We start from the raw sequence: 27,549 nt of genomic DNA, 5'->3' as shown, positions 1-27,549 counted from the left end.
CCCCCAGAAGCCCCTAGCCCCTCCTTCACCTTGTTGATGTCGTCCACGCTCTGCACCTGGAACTCAGTCAGTCCTGGCACATACAGCTGCCCACTGCCATCTGGGCACAGCCGGATCTCCAGCTTCTCCTGAGGGTCTTTCCCAAGGAGGTCCCTGGAGGGCCAGTGGGATGTCACACCCTCCTCCCATTTCCAAGCTCTGCACCCTGCCCCAGCCTGGAATGTGTCCTTCATCACACCTTAGACCATGGGGTTAAGTCCACCTCTCCTCCAGCCCCTCCCCTGTAGTCAGCACAAGAGGGAAAGACAGACAGTTCCCCAGAAGTCCTGTTGACGGAGAACCCACTGCCTCCATAGTGATACCACTACCATCACCTGGTCTCCTGTACTGAGTCAGGACACACTTGGGGCAAGGTCCCTTCCTATCCTCAGCCGGAACCTGGACTCTGCCCATCCCACTTGACAACAGCCACCTCCCTCCCCACCCCATGGGTCCAGCTGCCGTCTGAGTCCGGCCCACCTGAGGACCTCGTTGTAGATCTCAGCGGCACTGACGGTCATGGTGTACTGCCAGTCAGACGCCTTTTCCTGCACCTCAGAGAAGAGCAGCTGCAGGGCCCGCTGGTTGATGCCAGGGTTCTCCGGTGTCCCCTGAAGGTGGAAAGAAAGGCTGTTTAACCCTGCTGATGCTCATGTGGCGTCTGTTGCCCCCATATCCCCTTCACAGGTGAGTCACCCTGCCTGAGGCTCCTGCCTGTGTGCTAGTCTTCTGTCAAAACACCCTCCACCAGCTGCAAGCAACTTCACCTCCCTGGGCCTCAGTCTCCCCACCTTTAAGATGGCATCACTCTGCCAGGATGATACTGAGACTTAGCACAGTGGAGTGAAGGCCTGGCATAGGCCTGCATCTGGCTGCTGAGCACCGGAGTCCATGCTGGCTGCCTGGGAGGGAGCAGTAATGAATGAATTCCCTCCTACTGCCCACCTAGGGGCTTGATGTCAGGGAAGTCATAAGCCAGGCTCTGGGTGCTGATGGAAGCAGAGGTGTTAGGTGCCTGGGGTCAGTGGGCTAGTTTCCCTTTCTAGAAGAAATCTGGCGAGCCTTCTGGGCCCTGGAGGTCTTATCTTCCCTCTGATGTGCCCTGGTCCCTCCATATCTGCCAAAGAGCTGTCACCCTGATCTTAAGTGCACCACCCACTGGTTCAAGGATCTGTGTTCTCCCTGCCAACAGAGCTTTTCCAGAACCCCAGGGCTGGCTCCATCAGCAACCTCCGGAGTTCCAATGCCCCCTCCCCAGGAAGGCTTCCTGTGTGCCCAGACACTCCATCCCTCCTGTTAGTGCCTCATCCCCACCACCTAACTTGCTATGCTCACTGATGTCCTCCACTGCCAGGTGGGCTGGCATCTGACACACCTCAGGCTTTAGCAGAGAGCTCTCTGGATGGATGCTCTGGGGGCACCAGGGGGCACCTCAAATCTATGCAGCTCAGGAGGTACTCACTGCACAAGTGCCGCCCCTCCATATTCCCCAGCTCGCCTAGCCTGCCCCCACCAACCAGTCTCCCCAGTCCCAGAACTGGGGGGACATGGGGAGCAGAATGAGGTAGAGAGGGCTGCCACGGCAGGCTCTCAGAGGGTGCCCAGCAGCCTGACCAGCAGGGCCCCTAGCCAAACTTCTCATTCTTCTTGCTTGGACACGGGGACACCAGCTGTCCTGTCCTCCCTGGGAAATTCACAGCACCTTCTATGGAGCCAGAGAAATGCTAACCAACCAAGTCACCAGTTGCCAAGGCTGGCTTTCCATTTCTGCCTATGGTCTGGATTCTTCCTCTTCTCAGTGCCCATTCCTTGGCCATCCTATGTGCTCCCACCATGCCTCACGGGAGTATGGGGCTGGCAGTAAGAGGCCCTGCTCTAAGGGAGGTCACATGGCCAGTCTCTCTGGCCAGTCTTGCACTTCCCCCGCACCTCCTTAAGGGACAAGACCCCACCTCATTCATCCCGGGATCTCCAGGCCCAGCATGAGGCAGCCAGCTATACAGCAGGAGGGAGCTTAGTGAATGTATGGGTGAGAGACATCAGGGTGACCTGTCCTGGACTCTGAGGTCAGGCCAAGAGCCCTCTGGTGGTTTGTTGTCTTGCACGTGTGCTCCTCCCCCATTCCCGCAATTGCCCTTCCTCAGGTCTTGTGCCTCAGAACCATGTGGAGAATGACAGCCTTTGCTCCCAGGGGTGTGTGTGAGGATGTGTACCTTGCAAAACCCTGAGACCAATGGGGGAGCCTGGGCTGCAGCCCCATCAGCAGGCACCCACCTCCATTGTGTATGTCTTGCCGGCGCCCGTCTGGCCATAGGCAAAGATACAGACGTTGAAGCCATCGATGCAGGAGGTGATCAGGGCCTGCACCTCCTGAAATACCTGGGAAGGGCATGGAGTAGAGAGTGAGGGACTTCAAGGACTGCTGAGACCAGGGGCCCCACCAGCTCCAGGTCCAGTCACCTTCCAGCCCACTGCCTCCTTCAATGGTAACAGCACATGAATACCTCATCGACCAGCTAACTGCAGATCAGTCACAACTAAGAAGCCACTGTCTTGGACAGCAAGCGGGCAGCTTGGTTCTGCCTGCCGACCCCAGCACAGAGCTCAGGGGCCCTCCTTCCCCCTGCTCCACTATCAAGAAGGGCTCAGAGAAACCTGGCACCTTCTTTGGCCTGGGCCTCCCTGCCAGTGGACAGAGTGAAGGAAGGGCCAGACATGGGACTGGAAGACACAGGCCTGACAGGCCTGGCAGGCTGGCCCTGGGCAGAGATGAAAGAGAGAAGCTGCCACGACGTGCTCACACAGCTGAGGCTCCATGCTGAGGGCCCCAGTGGTAGAGTCTCTAGCAAGTCCTATAGGACAGGAACAGTGGAATTCCTGGTTGGGGAAGCCAGCCTGGGAGGGGCCACCCTGTGGGTGGCCAGGCCACCATCCCTGGGTGCCATGCATCTGTCCTTCCGAGGCTCTGAGTCTTAGTTTCCTGGTCTCCTCTCTTCCGTGCTTCTCCTTCCTGTGACACACACACCCCAACGCACATTGTTTTGTCTCTCCCTGGGTGTCTGTCCTTCCCTTTCCCTGCATATGGCCTACGCACAGGGTCACACTCACATCCTGCTGTGAGGCCCACGGGGAGAAGACCTTGTCCAGCTCAAAGGACACGGGCTTGCCCTTGTGCAACAGGTGGATGATGGAGTCGTCATCAGGATCGAAGCTCACAGCATTGGTTGCCTCAGGTCCCTCCCCATCCTCTTTGGTGACTGGCCGGACGCGAGCAATCACTCGGATGTTTCCTGGGTGGTGACAGAGAAATGGCCCCGGAATCCCCTGCCTATAGGGCAAAGACCTCCAGGGCAAGGTGGCTCACCAAGCTGTTATTAGTGACTCCCACTACGGTATGAATGCTTAGCGTATTTTCTCTCAGAGCAGAGCAACTAAGGGTGGGAGCTTTGTTGGGGACAGTGAGGAAAGGTCAGTCGTGGGGTTCATACACTAAACCGGGCCTTGGTAAGACACCAAAATGGGCACTTTTCTCAGTGTCCTCACCTACTCAATGAGGAACGTGGGCTCCAGGAGCCGTGGGACTCCATCTTCCTAGAAGGGCACCGTGGATGCCAGGATGGGGCCTGGGCAGCCAACGGGCAAATAGGAACAGGCAGCAGGGATAAGACTGGCCATGTCTGACAGGCAGCCACAGGAGCCCCTTCCCTCCCGCTCCACCAGTTCCTCTCCAGCTCTGGCTGCCCCTCCTCAGGAAGTCCCAAAACCCTCATCTGCCCTGGACCCAGGGGCTCTCAGAGCCTCTCCTGGTCCTGGTGATGGGACAGTGTTGGGGTTCTCTGGGTGACTAGTAATCACGCCCCTTTTCCCAGTGACGGTGAGCATGGAGAGGGCAGGGACGGTGTCCAGACAGAGCAGATGCTCCCTAGAGCTTGGTGCAGGGAATGGTGGGCCTCAGGCTTAACCAGGCCCCAGGGCAGAACAAGTGGCACACCAGCCACTGCACACTGCTGCCCTGCCACACATCTCAGGCACCCAGGACCTGGAGTCTGCCAGGGGCATGGACTTCAAGTCCATGGTGGAACACTGACTAGACACACAGCTTTGAGCAAGTTCCCCGACTTCTCTGTGCCTATTTCCTTGTCTATAAAGAGGACTGGGATGGCTCCTTGGGATAGGGCACAGTTCCAAGGAAGCCTGCCATGTAGGCTGAGGACCCTGTGACCCACCTGGGCCACCTGTGCTTACCTTTCAGCCGAACGAGCTCATTGTGGCACTTCTTGCGTAGCTGCAGCTCCCGGCGGTACTTGCGTAGCAGCTCCTGATTGTTACTGTTCGCCTCCTCGATGGCTTGGCCGATCTGGGGGTACGTGCATGCCGTCAGGGAGCTGGCACCTCAGTGGACCAACCGTCCAGCCTGACAGCGTGCTGTCTCCTGTCCTGGGCTGAGTACTGACATGAACAACTGTAGTGTATCAAATACCTCAGTAGCCCCCCTGGGTAGGTACTGCCAAGTACCCCCACTTTATAGGCGACAAAACTGAGCCTCAGAGAGGCTGAGAATAAGCAAAGGGTGGGACTCGGCCTCCATCCATAGCAATAGCACTTGGCTACTGGATTCAGCAGGACTCAAACTCTAGCTCTGCCCCTGCCTGAGTGGCAGGGGGATCTGAAACGACAAGTGCCTCAGTGTCTTTGAGCCTCCGTCTTCTCACATGGGGGTGATGCTCGTGACTCTAGGAACTGGTAGGTAAAGATCTCAGTATTACATTTCACAACAGACAAAAGCGAGATGCAAAATCACCCATTCGGTATGTTCCCCTTTGTTGGGTTCACTTCCAGTGATGGGCTTATAGGTGTTCCAACACCTTGGGCGAAATGTGGGGAGTCAGGCAGTCCTGGGAGCAGGGGTGGAGGGGCAGAGAGCCCTTTCCTTTCTGTGCTCCTCTGCCAAGTGGCACTCTTCACCATGTCTATGCATTAGTGGCATAATTTTTTTTAAAGAAAAACTATTTTCTATTCCCCAGATACATTAGTCTTTGAAGAGCTGTCATACAAACTCAAGGAGCCAACGGCTATAAAAGGCTCAGCGTGTAGGAGGCACTTAAGAGACACTGGCTCTTCTCACACTGCACAAATACGGTTTACAAAAACTAAACTGGGGCTGGGGATGGAGCTCAGGAGCAGAGTGCTTGCCTAGCAGAGGTGAGGTCCTGGGCTCAATCCCAGCAATGAGGGAAGGGGAAACCTAAATTAAACATAGCAGATGGACATGGTAGTGCATGCCTGCAATCCCAGCACTCAGGAGGCTGAGGCATAAGACCTGCATAAAATCAGAGCCAGACTGGCTATGCAATGAGAACCTGTCTCAACAAACCAAGAAAGAAAAAGGAAAACACGGAGTTAAACATAGCAGATAATAGACTATATTTACCATAGCTGAGATACACGAAACATTGGTTTTAAGAAAAATCAAGAGAGGGCTGGGTGTGAGGATCAAGTAGTAGAGCACATGCCTAGCCAGTGCAAGGTCCTGAGTTCAAACCCCAGCACCACCAAAGAAAATAAATAAATAAGAAAGCAGACATAGTGGGACAGCCTGTAATTCTAGCACTCAGGAGGCTGAGACAGGAGGATCTCGAGTTCAAGGTTAGCATCAGTTACATAGGAAGACAATAAAAAAAACCCCACAGGATCATAGTAAGACAAACACCTTAATACCTCCCCAACCAGTCTATCGTCAAAGGCCGGCCCAGCCAGGAATGTGTGTGTTGGAAGTAAGGTGGGGGCTATAGGCAGGGGGTTGGTGTTGGAAGGCAGCCCTAGGTTGGAGGCTCCCAGGGCCTCTCTGCAGCCCAGCCTGTACTGTCCTTGCTCACCTCGGCCTTGACATTCCTGAGAGCCTCCTGCAGCAGCATAGGGAAACCTCGCACCTGCCGCTTGAGCCCATTGTAGTCATTAGTGAGGGTCCGCAGCGCGGGCTGCAGCGTCAATAGATTGGTCCGGACACCTGAGAGGGCACAAGGGGCGTGAGGCCAGCAAGGCATGAGGCCGGTGGGGCGTGAGGCTGAGATTTGGGTGGGCAGGGCCCAGTCGGCAGGCTCACCTGCCAGGTTCTCATGCACAGCCTTCATCTCCACCTGGGCTCGGGCAAAGGCCTCCTCGATGGCCCGGTTCTTGTCCTCCTCCAGGGACTGCATCTCCTCCAGCATCTGCCCATGTGCCCGCTCCAGCTCTGCCTCGTACATGGCAATCTGGTGGCCAGGCCAGGAGAAGCTCAGTGCTGGGCACAGAGAGGGAGGGACAGGAATGCAGAAAAAAGCCCTGCCCCCACCTCCACGAGCTGGTGAAACTGCACTGAAATACAAGGGTGGAATGGCCTTCTCCCCACCCTTCAGTGGTGCTGGAAGCTCTCCACGGCAAACGCCTCCCCTCGTTAGCCCAACACCAACCCTGTTCAAGGCACGTAGCAGGTGTGTAAGTCACATGCTGCCCCTAGGGGACTGAGAAAAGCATGTGTTGTAGTGACGGCAGCTACAGCAGTCTCACTGAGTGTGTGCTGCCACCCCTCTCCTGCCCCCAGCAAACAGTCTCTTGCTGTTAATTTCCTGAGCCCATTGGGAAGAGGCTTCTATGACCAGGTCACATCACAGATGAGGAAATGGAGACTTAGGCAAAACTTGCCCTTGGCCATGCGGCCATTGGGAAAGGAAGGGACTGGACCCGAGGTGTGTGGGGGCCCCGTGTGCTCAGCCTCCGCAGTGTGTTGCGGGCCTCCCTCTGGCCCCTGGCTGGCATGTACCCTTGTGGGCCGCGCACCTGAGCCCGGAGCTGCACTGTCAGCTGATGCGAGCTCTGCAGCTGCTGCTCCATCTCCTTCAGCACCTGCCGCTGCATGGCCACCTGCTCCTGCAGGTGCTGGTTCCGGGCCTGGGACTCGCTGAGGGCCTGTTTGGTTTTGGATGACTCCACTTCCACTGTCTTGATGACGTACTGTAAGGTGTTGGTGGGGGGCATCACATGGGTACCCTCCAACGCAGCTGGCCATGGGAGGGGAGTATGGGATCACCCCATTAACAGTGCCTGGTGAAAACTCCAGGCCCTAGCTTCCAGACAGCTGTGGGCCTCCTGGGACTGTCTCAGCCTAATGACAGCACACTGTTGTAGCCCTGGCTGCAGCCCAGCCCGGGCACAGAACAGACAGAAAGGGCAAAGACAGGGCTGATTCTCAAAGCTGCACTGCACCTGGGCCTGGCACGTAATGGACAGACACCTCAAGCACTGCGTGCTGGACTCTTCCCTCTGACTGCTCCTGGGCAGCAGGAGGGGACAGACACAGGACAACACAGCACAGAACTGGAAGGAGCCCCTCAGCCGCTCACACCTGATAACTCACTGGGACAAGCCCCTTTTCCATTCCAGTCCTGACCTCAGTCCACCTGGCTGGTGGCTCACCTTGACTGGTGGGGACTGGGCCCGCAGGCTGGCAATGGTCTCGTGGCTGTCACGCAGACGCCGGCTGAGTCGCTCCTCCTCCTGTGCCTTCTCAGCCAGGCAGTCTTTGAGCCGCAGCTCCACCTCAGCCAGCCGGTCGGTCTTCTGCTGCACCTCCAGGTTCAGCTCCGACAGCATGCCTTTGTTCTCTGCCACCTCCAGCTGCAGCTGGGACAGCTTGTCGCGGAGCTGGGTGCTCTCCTGCAGGCGGTAGGGAAGCCCGGGGACAGACAGAAGGGAGGGTCACTGTGAGGAGCTGAGCTCCCCGCCCCCACACACACACCCTGGGCCCAGGGTCAGGACCTGTCCCGCAAGCTCACCTGGCTGTGCTCACAGCCCACGCAGGGCGCTGCTGGCTGTGCCCGCAACTCCTGCAGTTCGGCCTCACAGTGCCGCAGCTCCTGTCTCAGCCGCTCATTCTCCACCATCAGCCGGTCCCGGTGCTTCTCCAAGTCTGTGCCTCCCTGCAAAGAGCCACGGCCCAGGGGGGACATGGAGCAAGGGCAGGCAAAGCAAAGTGAGCAGGGCAGAGGAGAGTTGAGGAGAGAGACAGGAAAGGAGAAAAGGGGAAAAGAAAAGGGAAGGTGAGTGAGGGAGAGAGAAGAGGCCAGGAGCTCAGAGAAAGAAATCAAGAGAAAGACAGTGGACAGGAAGCAGCAGGGTGAGGCAGAAGCACGCTCCCTGCTGCCTCCCGCCCCTCTTGGTCTATTTTCCTGAGTGTGAAAGTAACAAGAAGTCACATTCATGCAAAGTTCACACTCCCATCTTATGTCAGCAAACAAGATCCAGCCCCCTGCCTTCAGGATTCACACGTCTGCAGAGGGGACTAGGGCCTGCTAAGTGTTTAAGCAGGGTGGCATCTGCTCCGTAGGGATCAAGGACTCAAGAGATGGGCTGCACCACCCCTGGGTGGAAGGGTCAAGTGTGGCCGGGCAGCAGCCCCCCTTCCAGGAATGCACCGGGAGACTCACCAGCTCAGATCGCAGTCGGCTCACTTCCTGGGCCTGGCTAATGAGCTTCTCCTTCAGATTCTCCACCTGCCAACATGAAGCAGGGGCACAGTGAGTCTGGGTCCCACACCCAGGCCTCTCCTGGCCCCAGCAATGACCAACATGGCTCCTCCCAGCCCATGACCCCAAAGCCTCAGGCCTCCTTGCAGCCAAGCACCGTGCTGTACCTGGCACTCCAGGTGAGAGAAAGCCAGTCTGCTCCCAACACCTGTCAGCACCCTGTTCCCGCAGGACAGAGCCAGCTGGGCTCCTCAGAGCGGTCTGGAGAGAAGTGCAATCTGGCAACCCCTCGCCACCCTGGGGCAGCTCTCAGGGAGACTCAGGACCCCTCACTGTGCAGGCCCCCCCTGAGGCCCTGGACCTGCCTTACTACATGTAATTTCATACTCTCTTTCTTAACAAGGACCACCCCCCCAAACTGTACAAACTTCAGGCTCTGTTCTTGCCAAACCCCCACAATTTTCCACTTTGAGTGGTTTCTATAAGTCAGCCTGTGGAGCTACGTCTCCCTCAGCCAGGGCACATCTGGGACCTGTGTCCATCCCTGCTCCCCAGTTGCCAGTCAGGCTGTGAGAGAAGAGGATGAACACCCCTCAGCAAGCTAGGTGCCCAGCAAAGGGGGACAACTGTGGCGCCAGACCCATGCGGACAGGTCCCTGGAGCTGTCCTCCAGCTGGTCCTCCTTCCCAAAGGCCCCAGATCCTGGGCTCACATCAGCCCATCCCAGAAACCTCTCCTCAAGAAGTAAGGCAGGTGTTCCAGTGCATGCTACAGAGCCTGTGGGATGACCACATCACAGTAAAAAAGGTGTAGTGGGAGGCAGATGGACTTGGGGTTAGGAGGGTCACAAAAGCACTGGGTTCTGATTACTAAATAACAGATGACAATGACCATCACCTACAGGTACCAGCCAAGTAAGGCAGGTGAGGGGCCACGTGGGACTGGACACCTAAAAGCCACCTGAGGAGGCAGCCACAATGTGCCTCCCACACAGTCAGTGTCACCAACTTCCTTTCCTTCCTACCCTCCCTTCCTCCTGCTCGCCTCCCTTCCTTCCTCCCTCTTTCTTCCCTCTCTCTCTCCCCTATCTCTCTCTCTCTTTCTTCTCTTTTCTCTTTTCTGCAGTACTGGGAGTTGAACCCACAGGCTTGAGCATGCTGGGCAATCTTACCACTTAAGTTATGCCCCCACCAAACTTATCTTTTAAGGGAGGCCAAATGTTTCAATTTCCTGGGTAAATGTGTTAAATCTCCCCATTATATATTTGTAATGGCTGAGACACTGAAAAACAAGCATGTGGGCAGCACTTGGCCTCAGAGGTCACTTTCTCCTGGCTGACCAAGTCTGCATCTCCAAGCAGGTTGGGGAGGAAGTGAGCCCTGGGGTCTGCCCCCAACTCTGAGAAAAGGCCAGCAACCCCAGTGCCACTTTATTGTGGGGAGGGGTCTCACATGACACTAGACGCAGCAGAGGCACTGAGAGGCCCACCAGGGCCCAGGGCCTCCTGGTGGACAAGCAGGTGACATAAAGGCTGACCCTGAGTAGGTCACTCACCTCTGTCACACCTCCATCATGTTCCTTCCTAGCAGTGCATTGGGCCATGGGATGAACAGGGAGGCCAAGCTCTGGCCAATGCCAGGTCTTGGACTGAGAGCCCTCGGCCCAGAAAGGAGCAAGGGGAGGTTCACACCAGGCAGCCTTTCATTCCTTAGCCATAAAATTGGGGACAACTGAACAGCCACCATTAGGGGAACAGTGGGATAAACTATGGGGTGTGTGTCTGTCTACTGCACAGACCATTGTGTGCTCATCACAGATCTCAAGAGTGAAGCTTGAAGACTGGAAGTTTTAAGTGTCATCTCTCAGCTGTGTCCCCTGCCCTGCTGCCTGCAGTCCATGACAAGCCCAGAGAAGACTTGGTATCTGACATCTCTGAGCAAAGGGGTCCATTACAGTCCGTTCCCCAACTCTGCCTCCCTCCCCTAAGCTCCTGACCCTGTCCCATCACAGCTCATCAACATGTTAAGTAAAAGAAAAACACAGGGGAAATGGTGCAAGCAAGCAGAGGGTGTCGGGGCTGCAGGTGACGCCGACAAATTCTCTATGCTTTTCCATGATGCTTCCATCTCAAGGTTATGTGCCCAACTTCCCTCACCCCGAAATCAGAGGAGCCCTTCCCACTTATGAAAAGGTCAGCCCCCTACTCTACAGGGCTGCAGCTCTGACCTCAGCCATCTCCAGTGCCATAAAGGTGGGGATCAAGGTGTTTGTGGGGGTTAGGAACCCCCCCACTTTACCTGCAGCCAGCTTGGTCCCCCTCTTACATCACAATGGAAACCCAGGTGCTCCCCCTCTACTGTGGCTGCCACAGGGCCAGCTGGTCAGGAGGGAGGAAGGGGCACTGAGGAAGTGGCTATAAAAGGTCCCTTGGTCAGGATGGAAGACACTAAGCTACCTCGGGCTTGTCTAGGGTAGCAGAGCAGGGACCCAGCTGAAAGGAAGACAGATCCTGTGGGGCACCTTGGCAAGGTGGCCACAGCCACATCAGACACAAAACCACTAAGCTGCTCAGTGGCCCGTGTGGGCTCCATTTGGGGCTGGGCAACAGGAACGTGCCATCTGGGAGAGGGACCCTGGCCTCCATCTAGGGCTCTGCTGCAGGAGAGTGGGGTGCACTGTCAGCTTTCTCCTGAACCTGAAGAAAGCACATCCCCCAATTAGAGAAAGCAGGAAAGAAGTCACAAACAAATGGAGCACACAGAGCACTGGAAGGAGACAGGGCTGGAGCGGTGACAGCAAAGAGTGGGGAGCTGGGGGCTCCCTGGCCCTGCCAGAGTCATGGCCTTCCTGGAAGAAAGCATGTGCATTTCCCACACGGGCGTCTGCATCTGTGAGACTATGTGGGGAGGGCCACAAGCCAGCATGTGGACAGCACACAGCAGGTGCTCAATAAATACAGGAAAACAACAGCAAAGGGGCAGCGTGCACATTGCTGAGCCAGAAAGAGGACACAGGCTTACTAGGCCACCATATCCCAGGAAAACACAGAGGTCAACCCAAAGCAGAAGAGGGTGCTGGCCTGGGCTTAGGTGATACTCCTTCCTACTACAAACTCCTCATCAGCTAGAGAAACTGAGGCATGCTCAGGGGGCCTCAGCTCTGCCCTGCTAAGGCAGAGGGTGTTGGGCCCGCCTGTCTGCTGACCCAACACAAACCCGCATTTACACACGGCAGCAGAGCAGGCTCAGCAGAGGTGGGGCGCACCCTCAGCTCTGCATTTCCTTTGCTGTCTGCTCCAAGGCAGCCTCTTACCAAGCAACCTGCTGATTACCCCTACCTCCCAGCACGCCGGGGCAGCATGGTCAGCAGCGGCCTCTCCCAAAGGTGCTGCCAAGCCTTGCTGAGCTAGCACAGGAAACAGCCCAGAGCCCCAACTCAGAAGCCCTAGGGGTGGCCAGGCAAGCACCCCTCCTCCAGGTGCCCACCCCAGCACACCCCTCCTCCCAGGAGGCCAGATCCTGGCCATATGACTATAGGCCTGGCCTGTCTGGCCTCTGTCCACAGAGCTGTCTCCCCTGCCAAATAGTCATATCCAGGTCCTGCTGCCACCAAGGGCCTGGAGTAGCATTTGAGAACATGGATTCTCTGCCAGACTGCCCAGGTCTACTGCAGACCTCAGTTTACCCGTCAGTGACCTTGGACGAGTCTCTACCTCTCTGTGCCTTTCGCTGTCATCTGTTTAGTGAGGCCACCTCATCGAGGTTGTCTTGAAGGCTCAATGAGATAACGTGAAGGGCACTTAATGTGTTCTACTGTAGGTTGGGAATTCCTTATCCAAGATGCTTGGCATCAGAAAGTCTTACATAGCTCAGATCTTTGCGATTTGGAATGTTTATGTGTGCATAACAAGATATTTGGAGATGGGACCCAAGTCTAAACGCAAGATTCATTTGTGCCTCACACATGGCTTAGACACACAGCCTGAGGGAATTTTATATGTTGTCTTAACGATTTCGTGCACCAGATAAACTTGGTGTACCCTGAGTACCAAGGACTTGGGACTTCCACGCTGGGATGCTGAGCCTGCGTTAGAGTGAGAGGTCTGTGGAGCAGGGGTTTTAGTCTGTGATCCTCAGTGCTGGACTCCCAGTGCCTGGCACATGGTAGGTGCCCAGAAAACACTGGGAAGAGCAAGGTCTCGGGGGGAGGGTGGCACAGCATGAGGCAGGAGGGGTGTGGGTGGGGGTGCTCTGAGTGTGCTCACTCCACCAAAGGCCGGAGCAGCCCAGGCAGTGGCTGTCACATGGGAATGTCACCCCAGAGGAGTCACATCTTCCAACTAACAAAAAGGAAGTCCTGATTCATGTAAGCTTAACTAAAGATTTAAACGTTGGTAACTCATTTGATTTTTAAAATCAGGCCAAATAGAACTAATACATTCAGCTAAATTGCAGGAGAGAAAATATGCAAAAATCACTGCATTTCTAGAATAATGAAAAAAAGACACTAGCTCCACTTTCGATGTCACCAAGAAGAATAAAATACTTAGGAATGAACTAAGAAAGAAGGTGGAAGACTTACACACTGAAAACTACAAAATTTGCTGAAAAGAGGAGAAAGACAGCACTAGGCAGAAAGACATCTGTTTGGGACTGGAACACTAAATAATATTCTGATTTCAGGGCAGGGGGTGGAGCTCAGTGGCAGAGCGCCTGTCAAGCGTGCACAAGGCCCTGGATTCAATCCTCAGCACTCCAAAAATAATAACTGTTAAGATTTCAGTAATATCCAAAGTAATCTACAAATTCAAAATTAAAATCCCTGTAACGTTTTCTGAAGGAATAAAAAGAATCCTTCCTAAAATTCATATGAAATCTGAAAAAGAACAACAAAGGGGAAGTATCACATTTCCTGACTTCACAACTCACAAAGTGCTGGCAGAAAAACAGACAAGACAGCCCAGAAATAAACCCTCACGCACAGGCTCACATGCTCAAATGGTTTCTGACCAGGGTACTGAGACCGCCCAGCAAATGGGGTTAGGAAACTGGATGTCCACATACAAAAGAATGAAACTGGACCCTTACCTTAATCCAAAGACAAAAATTAACTCAACATGGATCAAAGACAAAAACTCTAAAACTCTTAGAAGGAAGTATCGGGAAAAGCTTCATGACTTTGATTTTGGCAATGATTTTTTTTTTTTTTTTGGATATGACCCACAAAACACAAACGCTAAAATAAAGAATAGAGGAGGCCAGGTATGGTGGTGTATGTCTATAATCTCAGCACTCAGGAGGTGGAGGCAGGAAGATCATGAGTTTGAGGACAGCCTGAGCTGAACAGCAAGAGACCTTGTCTCGAAAAACAAAATAAGCTTTCTTTCTCTTCTTTTGGGGACAATGTTTCAAGACATTCAGAATGGTCCAGCGTTTGACACACCTTGCCTACCTATCCCAAACCCCGGGCAACAGAACTGTTTACCTTTATATCAAGAAGGTCGGGAAAGCACCAGAATCTGCATGTGCTGTGTGCTGAGGCCCATTTTGAAGGGTTTGTGCTGTAAGGCCTAAAGCCCTTTCAAGGTCATCTAAAACATGTCACCAGGAACTACGGTGTGCCTATGTGTGCTACATGTGTCTGTGGCAGAATGGAGGGTGCTTTCCTTACTGAGGAGCAGGAAATTGTGAAAGTGTTGAAGGAATAAGCACAGAGTCAGAACAGTAAACAACAGCGGGTGCTGGTGGTCACCAGTAATCCCGGCTACTCAGGAGGTAGAGATCAGGATCACAGTTCAAAGTCAGCCCAGGCAAAGAGCTTGCAAGACCCTATCTCGAAAAAACCAACACAAAAAAGGGCTGGCAGACTGGCTCAAGTGGTAAGAATGCCTGCCTAGCAAGTGTGAGGCCCTGACTTTAAACCCAGTACCACCGAAAAAAAAAAAAAGCCCTATATAAATAAACAGCTGGGGGTGTAGCTCATGGTAGTGTGCTGTGATCCCCAACACTTAGAAAAGAAAATAAAACAAAGAAGAAAATCCTGACGTGGACTACGACACGATGACCCTCGAGGACACTATAGTAAGGGAAATAAGCCAGTCACAAAAGGACAGACACTGGTAGGAGGTGCTGATGGTTCCTACAGTAGGAATGTGCTTTTAGTTTTTGGGTTTTCTGACACAGGGTCTTGCTGTATAACCCAGGCTGGCCTGGAACTCTCTAGGTAACCTAGGCTGTCCTTGAACTTGCAACCCTCCTGCCTCTGCCTTCCAAGTGCTGGAATTAAAGGCATGTACCACCATACTTGGCAATATGAACTTTGCACTTACAAATGGTGAAATGGTACACTTTGTGTTATATTATTGTACTGCAATTTCAAAAAATGGTTAAAATGGGAGCTGGGAGCATGGCTCAAATGTTGAGCGCTTATCTAGGAAGCACAAGAGCCTGAATTCCAACCCCGAAATCGAGAAAAAAAATTTTTTAAAGGTGAAAATGGTTTAAAAAAAAGAAAGCGCGCCAAACAAACAAAATACAGTTGCGGGCAAGAGCTAGCTTTCTGGCCTGGCCACTGAGGCCGATGCGTAAGGTTCTACCATGAGGTGCAGAGGCGGGAAGGGGTGGGTGGCTGAGCAGCAGTGGGTACACTGAAAGAACCTTAGGAACCTGGAGCTGTGGCTCCAGGGACAGCCACAAAGGGCAGGGGAGCTGGCGGCCACGCAGATGTGACCTGGGCTGCCAATGTAGGGGAGGGTCGCCAGGTCCAGCCACAGCCTCCACCACTCAACCATGGCCCACAGCAGCCCTGAGGACTGGGTCAGCCAGGTGCCTGAGGCCTGCAGACCCTTGTCCCAAGTGCTCCCAGTAAATGTAAACACCTCCAGCTCTGCCAGGGGGAGGGATTGTGAGGTCAACAACCGGAACCCCTAATCCCATGAGGCAGGTACTGTTATTACCCCCACTGTGCAAGAAGAAGAGCTGAGGTTCCAAGAGGGTAAGCCTTGGCTAAGTGACTTCCCTGAGGTCACCTGACCACTAAGTGGAACTCAGGCCTGGCTGCCCTCACCCTGACCACTAGGTTGCTTGGCCTTTTGGGAGCAGCGCTGGGAACACCTGGTGGGGTATGCCAGCTGTGCGTGTGTGGAGGGGCTTTTCCGACTAAGAGAAGCAATGCTCAGAATGCATGGGAAGTCAGCCAGCGTCAAACCACGTAAGCCTGTGGGAGACAGAGCATGGCACCCCACAAGGCACAGTGGACAGTGTGCCATCCACTTCCCTGTCCATTCTCACAACTGATCCAATGGATAACCACAAGTCACATCTATTAGCACAGCTTAGAGGCTTGGAAACAAGGCTCGGAGAGGAGGTGGCTTCCTACAGCTGCACAGTGGTGAGCGGCACCGCCAGAACTAGACTGTGCCCCTGGACTCTTCCTGAAACTCTTCCTGGCGATGACGGGCTCAGTCACTCACTGGGGATCGTCCTTCTGAGTGCTACTACTCCATTTTACAGAGGCACAGAGGGATAGTTAACTAGCCCCAGGTCACATAGCTAAGGCACAGTAACAAAGTCAGGATTGGATTCCTGTTCCAGGCCCATATGGCTGGCCACATCTCCATGGGGTCGGACCCTGACTCACTCAGAGACCCCTCAAGAAATCTCCAGAAGAGCAGTGTAGTCAGAAAGTTCCAGGACAAAACCTGCGCAAAGATCGGGGGCCATTCTGAATTCCCAAGTCACCCAGGGGAGTGAGGTGGGATGGGGTCCTCACAGGTGGAGCAGGAGCTGGGGCTCCAGGACACCCTCAACTTCCCCTTCTAAGTGGATTTTGTCAAAGGAAAAAAAAATGTTTTTAAAACACTTGCTTAGGGCCAGGCCGGTGGCTCATGCCTGTAATCCTAGTTACTCAGGAAGCAGAGATCAGGAGGATTGTGGTTCAAAGCCAGCCCGGTCAAATAGTTCATGAGACCCTATTTTGAAAAAACCCACCACAAAAAAGGGATGGTGGAGTGGCTCAAGGTGTAAGTCCGGAGATCAAACTCTAGTACTCCCCACAAAAAAAAATGCCACATATTATGATTTCATTTATATGAAATGTCAAAAAAGGAAAACCCATCAAGACAGACGTGGCAGTGCATGCCTATAATCTCAGAACTCAAGAGGCAGAAGCAAGAGGATTGCAAATTCAATGCCAGCCTAAGCTCATGGTGAGACTATCTCAAAACAACAAAAACACACCAGTTTGAAAAGCAGTGCCTAGGCAACGTACGCTGGAAAGGCAGAGCTGCTGTTGCTAAGCTCTTGCCTTGCACTGGATGTGTGTCCTGCAGGGCAGGTGCTGGACCAAGCCCCGCCCCCAGGGCAGCACCTCAAGCCTCACTCCTGCTGCCACTGCCCCTTTGCACTGGCTGTTCCCTTGGCTCAGAACGCACTTCCCTCTACTCTGTGCCTGACCTCAGCTCCAGCACTGCTTTCTCAGGGAAGCCGTCCTCAGAGAAGTCCTTGTGTGAGCACCTGTGCTGCAGAGCCCTTGTCACTCTTCCTCCTCTATATGGCTGCAAAAAATGTCCAGCCCCTACAGCTTCCACGGGGCAGGACCTGCCTGTCCACCTGGGTATTCCTGCTGCCAGCTCCATGTCCAGTTCTAGAAAGTCACACAAAGATGAGGAAGGGAGACAGGCACACAGCCAACAGGAAGAAAACCAAGCTGTCCTGCAGGAAATTTCAATCGGTGGGGCAGACAGGACCAGAGACAGCAAAGCAACAGGGTAAGAGGGCACTCTGCCCAAAGAATACCCCAAGGAACCCTGCTCAATGCGGCCAGGGCAGAGAGGCAGGACAGCACTAGGGATGCCTGAGGAGGCCCATTCAACGCAGCCAGGGGCAGAAGGGGTAGGGGGTGGGAGTGGCAGGAAAGCAGCTCTGGAGAGCAAGAAATGCCACATGCAGAAGGAGCTCGTGAATATTCTGCTGCCCTGAACCAGTGACGTTCCTTGGAGCACACAGTCCATACATCTAGGTGACCCCGCTGCTGGCTCACGGTACAGAGCGCTGTCAAGAGAGTGCCCTGGGCCCAGAGTCAGGGGTCCAGTGGCCTGGCAGAGCTCATGTGGGGATGATGTGGCCAGTGGTCAACCCCTTGGGGCATGCAACTCCCAGCCCAGGGTTCCCTAATATCCTCCTGGTCAGTTAACAAAGGAGACGATGCTCCAGAGGTTGGGGCAATCCCTCCTCTCACTCACACTCACCAGCCTCTGCCTTTCATGGGAAGACAAACTCTCATTTCCTGCCGGGCACCCACGGGATACGGACTGCAGTGAGTTTTATCCACTCAGCTGTCCCGCACAGGGCAGCATGGAAGATGGGGTGGCTGGAGCATGGGCCTCAAGCCAGGAGGATGATGGGGGAAGCCCAGGCCTCTGATTCCTGCCACATCACCCTCCGGCATCTTCCCGAGCCAGGAGAGAAGACCCTAGTGTGCCAGTGGGCAGGCAGGGTCAGGTTCCCCAGCAATGTCCTCTGACCTGATCCACAGTGGGTAGTGGCCTCTGCTCATCCCTGCCTCCCCAGGTACCTGGTGCTGCAGCTGGGTGGATGTGGCTTGCTGGTCACTGTTGCGGAGAGCCAGCCTCTCCCGCAAGACCTCCAGCTCCTCCTGAAGCTGGGTTTTCTCGTCCTGAAGCTGGGACATGGCCTCCACCATCCTATGCACCACGGGGGCTGCACCTGGCGACCCCGACAGGCTTGAGCACCTCCCGCTGCCAAAGAGCCGCCCACCTACAAGCAAAGTAGTGATGGGTCAGCAGGGCAATGGCGGTTCTGCCCCAGCTGAGGACAGGAGCCCAGCAAGTCAGGGGAGATGGCTGGGGATGGGACAGGGGTGCAAGCAAGGGGGATGGGGGTTGGAGACAGCAGCAACACGGGTCAGCAGGGGCCTCCAGCCTGCCTCAGGGGAAGTCACTCAGCGGGCAGCCTGGGGGGGGGCGGGGGGGGCGGGGGGGGGGAGGAGAGAGAGAATGGAATCGCCTGAACCAAGACTTAGAAAAGCAAGTTTTACTGATTCCCCTCAAAGTGTGGGTTCCAAGTCAGAAAGGCCAGCCCCTCCCTGTGGCCAGCCTATAGGCAATTGCCACTGAGGAAGAAAAAGGCATTTCACCCAGAAAACAACTGTGCTTAGGGAAATGACTGGTTTACACCCCAAGTCCTCTCAAAAGTACAGGGGACAGGAAGGAGCTCTCCGGCTGCCCCTGCAGGCGGTGTTCACCCGTGCGTGCAAAGGGGACAAGAGGAGCATGTGCAAGCACAACAGACTAGGACACAAACAGGCCAGCCCAGAGGGCAGGAGCAGCCAGGCCAGCCCCGAGGGTGACGCCTGCACATGGGGACCACACAGGCAGGAGGAAGAGGTAAATACCGAGCCAGGTGGGGCCTCAGACTGAGTCCTCCTCCTCCCACGCCTTTCACTGTCCTGTCACCAGGAGTAAGAGAGAGACAGACAGATGGACAAAGGACAAAGACAGGGACTCAAGGCCTGAGACCTGCTAGTGGGGCCTGGGGTACTTGTCATAGCTTGGTCAGAGCGCCAAGAATGAGCCCAGTCTCTTCAGGTAGGTAGCTGACAGCAGTTCATAGGAGAGGGGGAGCAGGAGAGCTGCAGAGATTTCCCTTCTCCTCCTAGTGGCCCAAAAAGTGTCCTGGAGTGCACCTGATGGTCAGCGAGCCCGCCCACCCTGCCTTGGCTTGGGTTTTCTCAGGGGTCAAGGGCTCCACCTGTGCCTGACTACACTACCAGCAGCCTAAGAGGTAGCAAATGTGTCCCCTGCTCTGAAGAGCCCGTGGCCCAGCAGCTGCAGCTGGCAGAACAGAACAACCCCAGCACTGGCTGGCAGGGGCAGATGGGTGAAGTCCAGCTCCCTTCTAGATGGGCAGGAGGAGCACTCACAAGCTGGTCTCCTCCCTTCCAGAGAGCTGTGGCCAGGCAGTCCCTGGTTGGACAGTGACCCTGGCTGTGGGGCCTGCATTGACTCAGCGTGCAAGTCACACAGAGCTGGCTGAGCTTCTATGATCTGTTCTAGAGAAAGTGAGGGCAGGCAGATGCTTCCAGGCCCGCACACGGGGCTGCCACAGGTGGCATGTGACCGCGTGGCCCTCTCAGACTGCTGTGGTATAGTAGAGAATGCACTGGACTCAGCCTGAAAGACGGTTCTGCCTCTTGAGACGCGTGGCATGGCCCTGCAGGGTCTTCCTATGTGAAGTGGGGACAACACACCTGGCCCCAAAAGCAGCCTCGGGAAAGAGCCCAGAGCTGGGAACCTGTGGGGGACACCCAGGGGTAGGTGTGTCAGAGGCCTCAGAGAGCCCTGTCATCAGGGACTGTCCCAGGAGGCTCTGACACACCCTGGAGCCCACAGAACCTCAGCACAGTGCCCTGTGCAGGTGCTGGGAGCTGGGGGGCCGTGGAGGGGAGAAAGACCTCGAAGAAGCTAAGGGAGTGCCAAGGAAAGGGAAGAAGAAGGACGGGGGCGATCTAAGGCACTTGGGCAGAAAGGGTACCGTGCTGAGGGGGCTGCACACCACCTAGGAGGTCGGTTTTCAAAGGTGCTGCCTGTCACGGGACTCAGGGCTCAGGGGCCATGGGCCAGTCCACGCTCTGAGGGGAGCTTGCTTTCTTCTTTAGTGTCTCTGGTGCTGGGTCAAGGAAGCCCACCGAACTGGCTGAACAATGATGCCCTCTTCCCAAAGCCTGGCTGCCCACACTTCAGCCAGACCCTCACACCTTCCCTGAACATAGGAGGGCCTGGGCCCAGACAGGAGGACATAGCTCTGGCACAGCCTCAGAGGAGGGAGTCGCTCCCACCAGCAGCCAGCAAGTTTAGACACACACATGAACCCTATGACAGGAGGAGAACAGGAAGACCAGTACTTTCCTCCACATGCTCCCAGCCTTCCCGTGGCTCCCTGGGATGCACTTTCCTAGGGACACTGAGCTCAGTTTTACTGCTGGGAACCCCTGCACAGACCCCAAAACTACAAAAGGGTCCACAGACTTTTCTAGAACCAGACCTTGTCAGAGAAGAACAGAACTACCAGCAACTTTTCCTCAGTTCTCCAGGCAGCAGAACCAAAGCCCTGTCTGCACTGGGGAGAGAGGGGTCTCTAGACCCCTAGACCAGAACATGGGGAGGAGGCCAGGCCTCTCTACAGATGGCTGTGGTGTCTGGGAGCTACTACCCATGCCCTGCTTTTGACAGGCACTGGGAAAAGACAAAATACCAAGAAATCCAACCCCAGCCCCTGCTGCCCAAGGCCTCTTATCACTGGGTAGGGCCCTGGTGGTCCTGGGAGGGGCAGAGGGGACAAGGGAGGGACAGACACAATGCTGTTTCTAGATCTGGGAGAGGTAGGCCGGGGCCTTGAGTTTGTGACGGGTAACCAGAGTCTGGCTGGGCCACCTCCAGCTGGGAAGGACAGGGAGTGGGGACATCTGGGACTCTGCAGGAGCCTTCCTCCTGTGCTGGCCTGGCCAGTGTTCCAGGTCAGTGGGCCAACCTCTTTTACCTGTTTTCTCTACATTCATGCTGCCACCAGCTTCTGGGGCCTCCCGGTCCCGCCTGGGGGCCAGCGCCTGCCTCTTCAGGAGTTTGTCTTCTTTCGTCCCCTGACTCTTGCTCTCGCACCCCTTGTCCTGCAGGGCCTGCTGCCAAGACACAACCAGAATCCTCACATGAAGGGGACAGCGCTGGGGAGGGATCCTGAGCCTGGGATGGTGCAGTCCTGGGGTCAATATGGACCAGGGCCCAGCAGGCCTAAGCCCTGACTGTGCAGGTGGGGATGATGAGGTCTGGCATCTGGTGGAGACCGTGTTGAGATCCCAAAACAAGCCAGTGTACATTTTGGGGCCCTCAGCACCACCTGAAGTCCTCAGGTGAAGCCTGAGCCATCCCTGTGGCTCCATGGGGTGGGAGGCACCAGCACAGAACCTACTCACTTCAAGCCTATAAACCACACTGTTCACAGGACCTCTCCAGCCCCACCACACACACATCAATCTCAGGGCAACTCCCCATGTCACCCCTGGCAAGTGACTCTCCCCACCTCCAGATGGCACCCACATAACTGGGAGGCCACACACAAGTCCACCCGCCTTTCCTCCTTCACTCTCCCTGCCCCATCAGGCTGTCCAGGGGTCATGGGACCCATCTCCAGGTCAACAAAGGACTGAGGTGAAGGAGGCTGGGCAGAGAGGGACGCTTCAGCTAGAGACATCACCTGCAGCTTATCCAGAAGGATGCCCAGGTGAGTGGCAGAGAGGCATGGGAAGAGCAGGTCAACTGAGGGCCACAGCCGTGAAACAGGCAAGAAAACAACCCAGCGGTTCTACAAAGGCATGGGACAGATGGCAGAGTGCCCAAGGGTAGAAACAAGCCCCAGTTAAACTTCAGGGGAATAAAATGAAACTTCACAACAGGAAGGGAAGGAGAGAAAGGAGGTGGCCATCCGTGTCATTGTGACAGCTCAGTTTTTCTCCTTGTAAAACCTCCAGTTTTACTTTTTTTTAGCACCCATTAAGGTGACTGGAAGGAGAGACTGGGACAGGTTTCTTTTGTGTCTTTGTGCCTTCTATATTCAAAACAGAAACAAGTGTTACGTTTTTAAGAACACTTACACTAGAGTGGGTGAGACCCAAGTGGGCAGCCTGCCACCTATGTGCTGTGTGGCTGTGGGCAAGCGGCTTACCATCCCTGAAGTTCTTCCCTACTTAGTCTAGAAGGGATAATAACTAGCCTATATCCTAGCTCCTCAGGAGGCAGAGATCAGGAAGATCACGGTTCAAAGCAAGCCCAGGCAAATAGTTTGTGAGGCTCTATCTCAAAAAAAAAAAAAAAACCATTGCAAAAAAGGGCTGGCAGACTGGCTCAAGTGGTAAGAATGCCTGCCTAGCAAGTGTGAGGCTCTGAGTTCAAACCCCAGTGCCATCAAAGGAAGGAAGGAAGGAAGGAAGGAAATTGCTGCCTCCTGGCGCTAGTGGGCAGTGTGACTGCAGGGACAGGCATAGGCTGTGAAGTGTCTGTTGCACAGCAGGAGCAGACATAAAGTCCTGAAACTTACAGCATTTCTATAATTGTGCCTTGTTTTTACTCTGCAGAGCAAAAAGCCAATCAAAAGAGTTGCAAAGAAGAGAAGAGCAACCTCGGCAGGGCTCCTTAGCTCATCGCCTTCCCCTCTCACCCTCCCTTACCTCTTGCATTTAAGAAAATGCTCCCAACCCTTCTTTTGTCCCCACCCTTGGACCAACTGCCACACCATCACGAGCAGGCATGCGGTCGCAGCAGCTGGAAGTTTCCATTTGCCGACTGACAGGAGCAAAGGTTACACTATTTCTGGGCTGCTGACCGAGGGACAGGAAGGGCAGAGGGCCTGGGGGACGGGGAATTTCTGCAGTGCCTCTGGGTGGAGGAGGGCATCTCAGGTTTTAACTGCTGGAACGGAGGCTGGGGTCACTGAGCCTACGACCTCTGGGTCACCTCACCATGCTTGGAACCCACTTTGGTCCTGTATCTATGAAACTGCCGCACCCATAAATACAACAGAGTTTTGTAGGGGCCTGAAAGGACATGAACGTGGAGGCTGGCGGCGGCTTCTGGGATGGAACCTCAGCAGATCTGCTGACCCCAGGCCTCAGCCGCAGCCACAGCCCAACACCCCATAATCAAAATTCAAGCTCAGGGCCACCACCCAGCTTGGGGCTGCAGCCTCCTGACCGCAGCCTCCCAATTTAACTGCTAGTGACCTAGTCAGGGCAGAGAGCGGCTCTCTGGTGTCGTTAACTGTTCTCTCTCCAGTCCTGCTGTCCTCCATGACCCTTCAGATAAAAGGAGGACTGTTTGGTTCAGTTTTCAGAAGAACATGAGAAGGATCAAGAAACCACAGAACACAAGACTGTCCCCTGAAGCAATGTCAACCCTACCTGGGTCTGCCTGAGGGAAAATGTGCTCGAAGGTACATGTTCCCACCCCATCCTGCCCTCTCAAGTGCACGGCCGCGCTCTGCACAGGTGGCTTCCACAGAGGCAAGTGGCTGGCAGAAGAGCCTGAGGAACTGTGAGCGGCTCAGGCTCGCCTTTCTCAGGGCACCTTGGCAACAGCTCGTGTTACCCTGGAGCATCACCCACTGCATTTGCCATCCTTGCCTGATTTGTATCCATGCATCTGTGACCGCTTGGTGACTTCTGCTAGACTGTCCGATCCCTCTCTCTTTCCTTCCCAGTGTCCCTGTACCTGTTCTCAGGACACACTGGCACACAGTAGGCGCTCTGTAAGTGTCTGCTCAATGGATGCATGAATGACAACTGCCCGGGAATACTTGGAGCTGTAACTGCTTGTGGCAATCAGGAACAATGCAGAGGAGAAGAGAATAATTTGCTTCTCTTTTGTGGTGCTGGGGATCGAACTCCAGGCCTCCAGCATGCTAGGCAAGTACTCCACCACATCCCAATAATAATTTATGGTAAGTCCTCAAGTGGAATATTATACAGCATTCAAAAGAATGAGGTGGTTCTCTACATGCTGACACGCATGAAGAGATTACCGAGATGACTACTGAGGGAAAGAGCTAGTCACATGGTAACATGTAAAAAATAAATAATAAAAGTCATAAAAATATAATTAAGTGGTTATACAGGAAAGGTAAGTGGAAAAACACCAAAGCTTTCATAGTGGATTTCTCAAAGACAGAGGACCACAAGAGGAATTCGGTTTCTAGGTATTGTATATCTGTATGTGAGTTCTTTGTGGCATGGGTTATAAAGCCAGTTGTGTTTAGTGGTTCAGATCCCAGCTTGCTGTGTGGCCAGAGGCATGTTACTTAACCTCTCTGAGCCTCTATGCCCTCCACCTATAAACACTGGTGAAGTAGTATCTTTGTTTTGAGGCTATTATGAGGATTATGAAAACCAATGTGATATGTAATGCCTGTGTTCAGTAACAGTGTTCAATAAACAGTAGCCATCACTACTCCTATCTTTATGTACTACTTCTTCAACCAAATACACATATATACGTAAAGAATACCTTTTAAAAGTCAATGATAGATGTGGCTCAAGCACTAGGGCACCTGCTTTACAAGCACAAAGCCCTGAGTTCAAATCCCAGTCCCACACACACAAAAACAATCAGTGATGAAGGCAAGGAGAAAGAATCCAGACTCTGGTGAAGCCCATCTGGATTTAGATTGTCACTTCAAACAAGGAATACAAAGCATTGCCTCCTTTCCCACTCCAGATTCACACACCCGAGCAGAAACAAAGAGCCACCCCAAACCGGGCTGATTTCCCAATACCTCCTGTCCATCTCAGCAGAGGCCCCAAACTTGTCACTTCAGCACCTCAGCCAGGACAGATAAAAAGCTCCTGTCATCTCCAAAGCGATCTTCCCTAAGATAACTCAGACAGAAAACTGCCACATCCCCACAGCTCACAGTGGACAGATGGACCAGCTGCTGGGGACCTGACAAAGAGGTAAATCCCTGGCTCTTCCCTGAAAGCCTGTCAGGGACTCTGCCAGAGGCCACGGCTCACCCCACACTTGCTGAAGGCCCCAGCGCTTACCTGCACAGTCAGGTAGAGTCTGTGGGGACTCCCAGGGCCTGCCCAGTCCACGCTGAGGGCTCGGCACTGTGCAAGGGCCGGGCGAGCTGCAGTTCGGGCACTGGAGTCCTCGTCACCGCTGACCAGGGTGTCTTTACCACGCCCTGTCCCAGGACAGAGAGACAGGTGAGACACTTGGACTGTTGGCCACAGCCCACTGACTAGGGCCAGGCTGAGCTCAGTTTTCACTACCTCTGTGCAGTCCAGGCATGGCCAGCAGGGCTTCCACACCCTGACAAGCCTGTCCCATACAGAGGCACGGGCCTGCCCTCCTTCCTTGCCAAATGCACCAGGACTCTCTTCTGTAGGGGCTGCCCTCTCCCCACAGTGGCCTTGGGGCCCACACTTGCTCATTAGCACCCTCTGCAGAGAGCAACAAGAGCTGACCTCACCTGCCAGGTGCACCACTGGCCGTGGCTTTATTATTCAGGCCGCCTCTAGGTGGCAATTTCTCCCCGCCCTGCATTAAAACCAAACCCACACTGTGTGGCCTGGTCCCTGCTGTCTCCAGGAGCACACTATGGACCAGATAACTCATGTCCCCTTTGGGCCTCAGGCCGCCTAACTGGGATGTACACACTATTGTCCCAGCCTCCCCACCATCACAGCTGGACAGTGCAAGAAAGCGGGGCAAACTGTGGGGCTGCTGCCCCAGGATGCGCCATCAGAAGCCAGCCACTGAGCCATGCTTTCCAGGCCTTGCAGCCCTTCCGGGTCCTTTGTATGCTTGTCTGTATAAGATGGGGATAACCAACCCACCATACAGCCGTCTGGTGAGGATCGGATGGCATGAGACACATAAAGTGCCTGCTCAGTGCCACCCACAGAGAGAGTGCCCACAACGCAGACTGTGAGCACAACTGCCACCACCACCACCCGGGCAGGCAAAGAGTCAGAGGGCTAACAGTGTGCCCAGCATCGTACAGAACCAGTACTCAAACCCCACGTGCCAACCAGCCCTTGCCACCTGCCCATCTCAGGACAGCAATGAGGGGCGAGTGGGGGCACTAAGAGGGATCCAGGGGGAGCCGAGTTGGCTGAGACCCTCCCCAGTGGCCAGCACTGGTCCTGCATTGTTACACAGTGCTTCATCGAACCTTTGTCTTAAGGTTTTAACGTGCACAAAATCTACATGGTCGTTACACTCATTTCAAAGACCTATGTGCACACGCATACGCACAAGACTGGAAGGAACTATGCAGAAGGGTCACCAGCTCTTTGTTAATTTTTCCCTTTTTTTTTTTTTTTAAAGAGCTTTCCAAAGGACAATGCTCTTGCTTTCTTTTCAACCAGAAAAGTCATGTTCACTCATATTGTAGGTATAATCCTTATGATAACCTCCTGGGGCAGACACTGTCCTCTACCTCTTTCAGACCACCAGGTCTCCCTGGCCCACAAGCCCCTAGTTTACCTGGAGGCCCCAGAGTCATTCCCAGCCTGGCTCTGGTATAAGAGCATGGGCCAGCCACAGCTCCAGGCAGTCAGAGGCTGGAGACCTTGGAAGGCATGGCTCTGGTTGCCACTGACAGAGCCAATATAGTGGGAGAGGGAGAGACAGGAAGTTCCTGTGTGTCCTCTCAAGGCCTCAGTTTCCTCTTCTGTACACTGAGGGGCTTGGACTTTGTGGCCCACGGGGACAGGCTGCTAATGTGAACCCCCTCTCCCTATAGGTCAAGAGTGACAGTCAACAAACCCCAAAAGCAGCTGACATGTAGAGCTCTGTCCCCCTACATGACCAGGGCCACCTGCCCTGGAGGCGGTAGAACAGGGTCACCGCAGCCTCCTGCCCCAGCAATCCAATCCAGCCCCCACGCAGAATCAGGGGAGCTGCTTGGTCCACGCTAGCAGCACCTGGGACATGACCCAGAAAGGCGAGATGGTGCTGACAGCTCCCCTGGGAACATCAGGGGCTAAGACTCCAGGACCCCCTCATGGTATACCTGCAGTTAGGGTCTCGTAGAGACACCTAACCAGAGCACAAGGCACCCACACCCTGCCAGGCGAGCTCCCTAAGCAGCCTGGGTCCACATCTCACTCCCGTCCAGGGCGAGCCTGGGCGGGATCAGGTGTCAGTGGCGTGGTAAGGCAGTCACTTCACCTACCTTGTTTACCAGCCTCTGGCAGAGACCTGACCGAGCCCTCAGTGAGACTGCAGAACCCCCGACCTGGCTTGGCCAGGGAAAGCTTGGCTGCTTCCCTGCATTACAGACTGTTAAAGTTTAACCTGCTCCCAGGGCTTGTCCTCCTTCCAGGCAGGGCGCAGGGAAGACATCCCGCCGAGATTGACGCTCTGCTCTGCTCTGCTCTGCTCCACACCCGCCTGGCTCTGGGCTGCCGGCTACCCTGTAATTACCTGACAGCTCTG

At 54.7% G+C, this 27,549-nt stretch overlaps 1 protein-coding gene across 8 annotated transcripts in view; it reads right to left on the bottom strand.

Annotated features, from left to right (window-relative positions):
• Positions 1-27,549, bottom strand: part of Kifc3 (kinesin family member C3) — a 78,880-nt gene that overhangs the window by 2,966 nt on the left and 48,365 nt on the right. For 4 of the 8 annotated variants that reach the window (XM_074055924.1, XM_074055923.1, XM_074055925.1 and 1 more), the window contains 14 exons: positions 25,146-25,288; positions 21,098-21,236; positions 18,114-18,316; positions 8,502-8,567; positions 7,851-7,994; positions 7,492-7,731; positions 6,856-7,029; positions 6,143-6,290; positions 5,916-6,046; positions 4,285-4,396; positions 3,148-3,329; positions 2,314-2,418; positions 520-650; positions 30-153 (listed from right to left, as the gene is read on the bottom strand). In XM_074055924.1, coding sequence (XP_073912025.1) covers positions 30-153; positions 520-650; positions 2,314-2,418; positions 3,148-3,329; positions 4,285-4,396; positions 5,916-6,046; positions 6,143-6,290; positions 6,856-7,029; positions 7,492-7,731; positions 7,851-7,994; positions 8,502-8,567; positions 18,114-18,316; positions 21,098-21,236; positions 25,146-25,288 — 2,042 coding nt within the window. Of the gene's footprint in view, positions 1-29; positions 154-519; positions 651-2,313; positions 2,419-3,147; positions 3,330-4,284; positions 4,397-5,915; positions 6,047-6,142; positions 6,291-6,855; positions 7,030-7,491; positions 7,732-7,850; positions 7,995-8,501; positions 8,568-18,113; positions 18,317-21,097; positions 21,237-25,145; positions 25,289-27,286; positions 27,428-27,549 lie in introns of those variants that run through there. The other 4 variants (XM_074055927.1, XM_074055921.1, XM_074055926.1 and 1 more) reach the window with 4 other exon arrangements.

Source organism: Castor canadensis, chromosome 15 (genome assembly GCF_047511655.1).
Source record: "Castor canadensis chromosome 15, mCasCan1.hap1v2, whole genome shotgun sequence".
NCBI classification, from domain to species: domain Eukaryota; kingdom Metazoa; phylum Chordata; class Mammalia; order Rodentia; family Castoridae; genus Castor; species Castor canadensis.
Note: the sequence above shows the minus strand (reverse complement) of the source record. Positions and strands in the feature narration are given on the sequence as shown.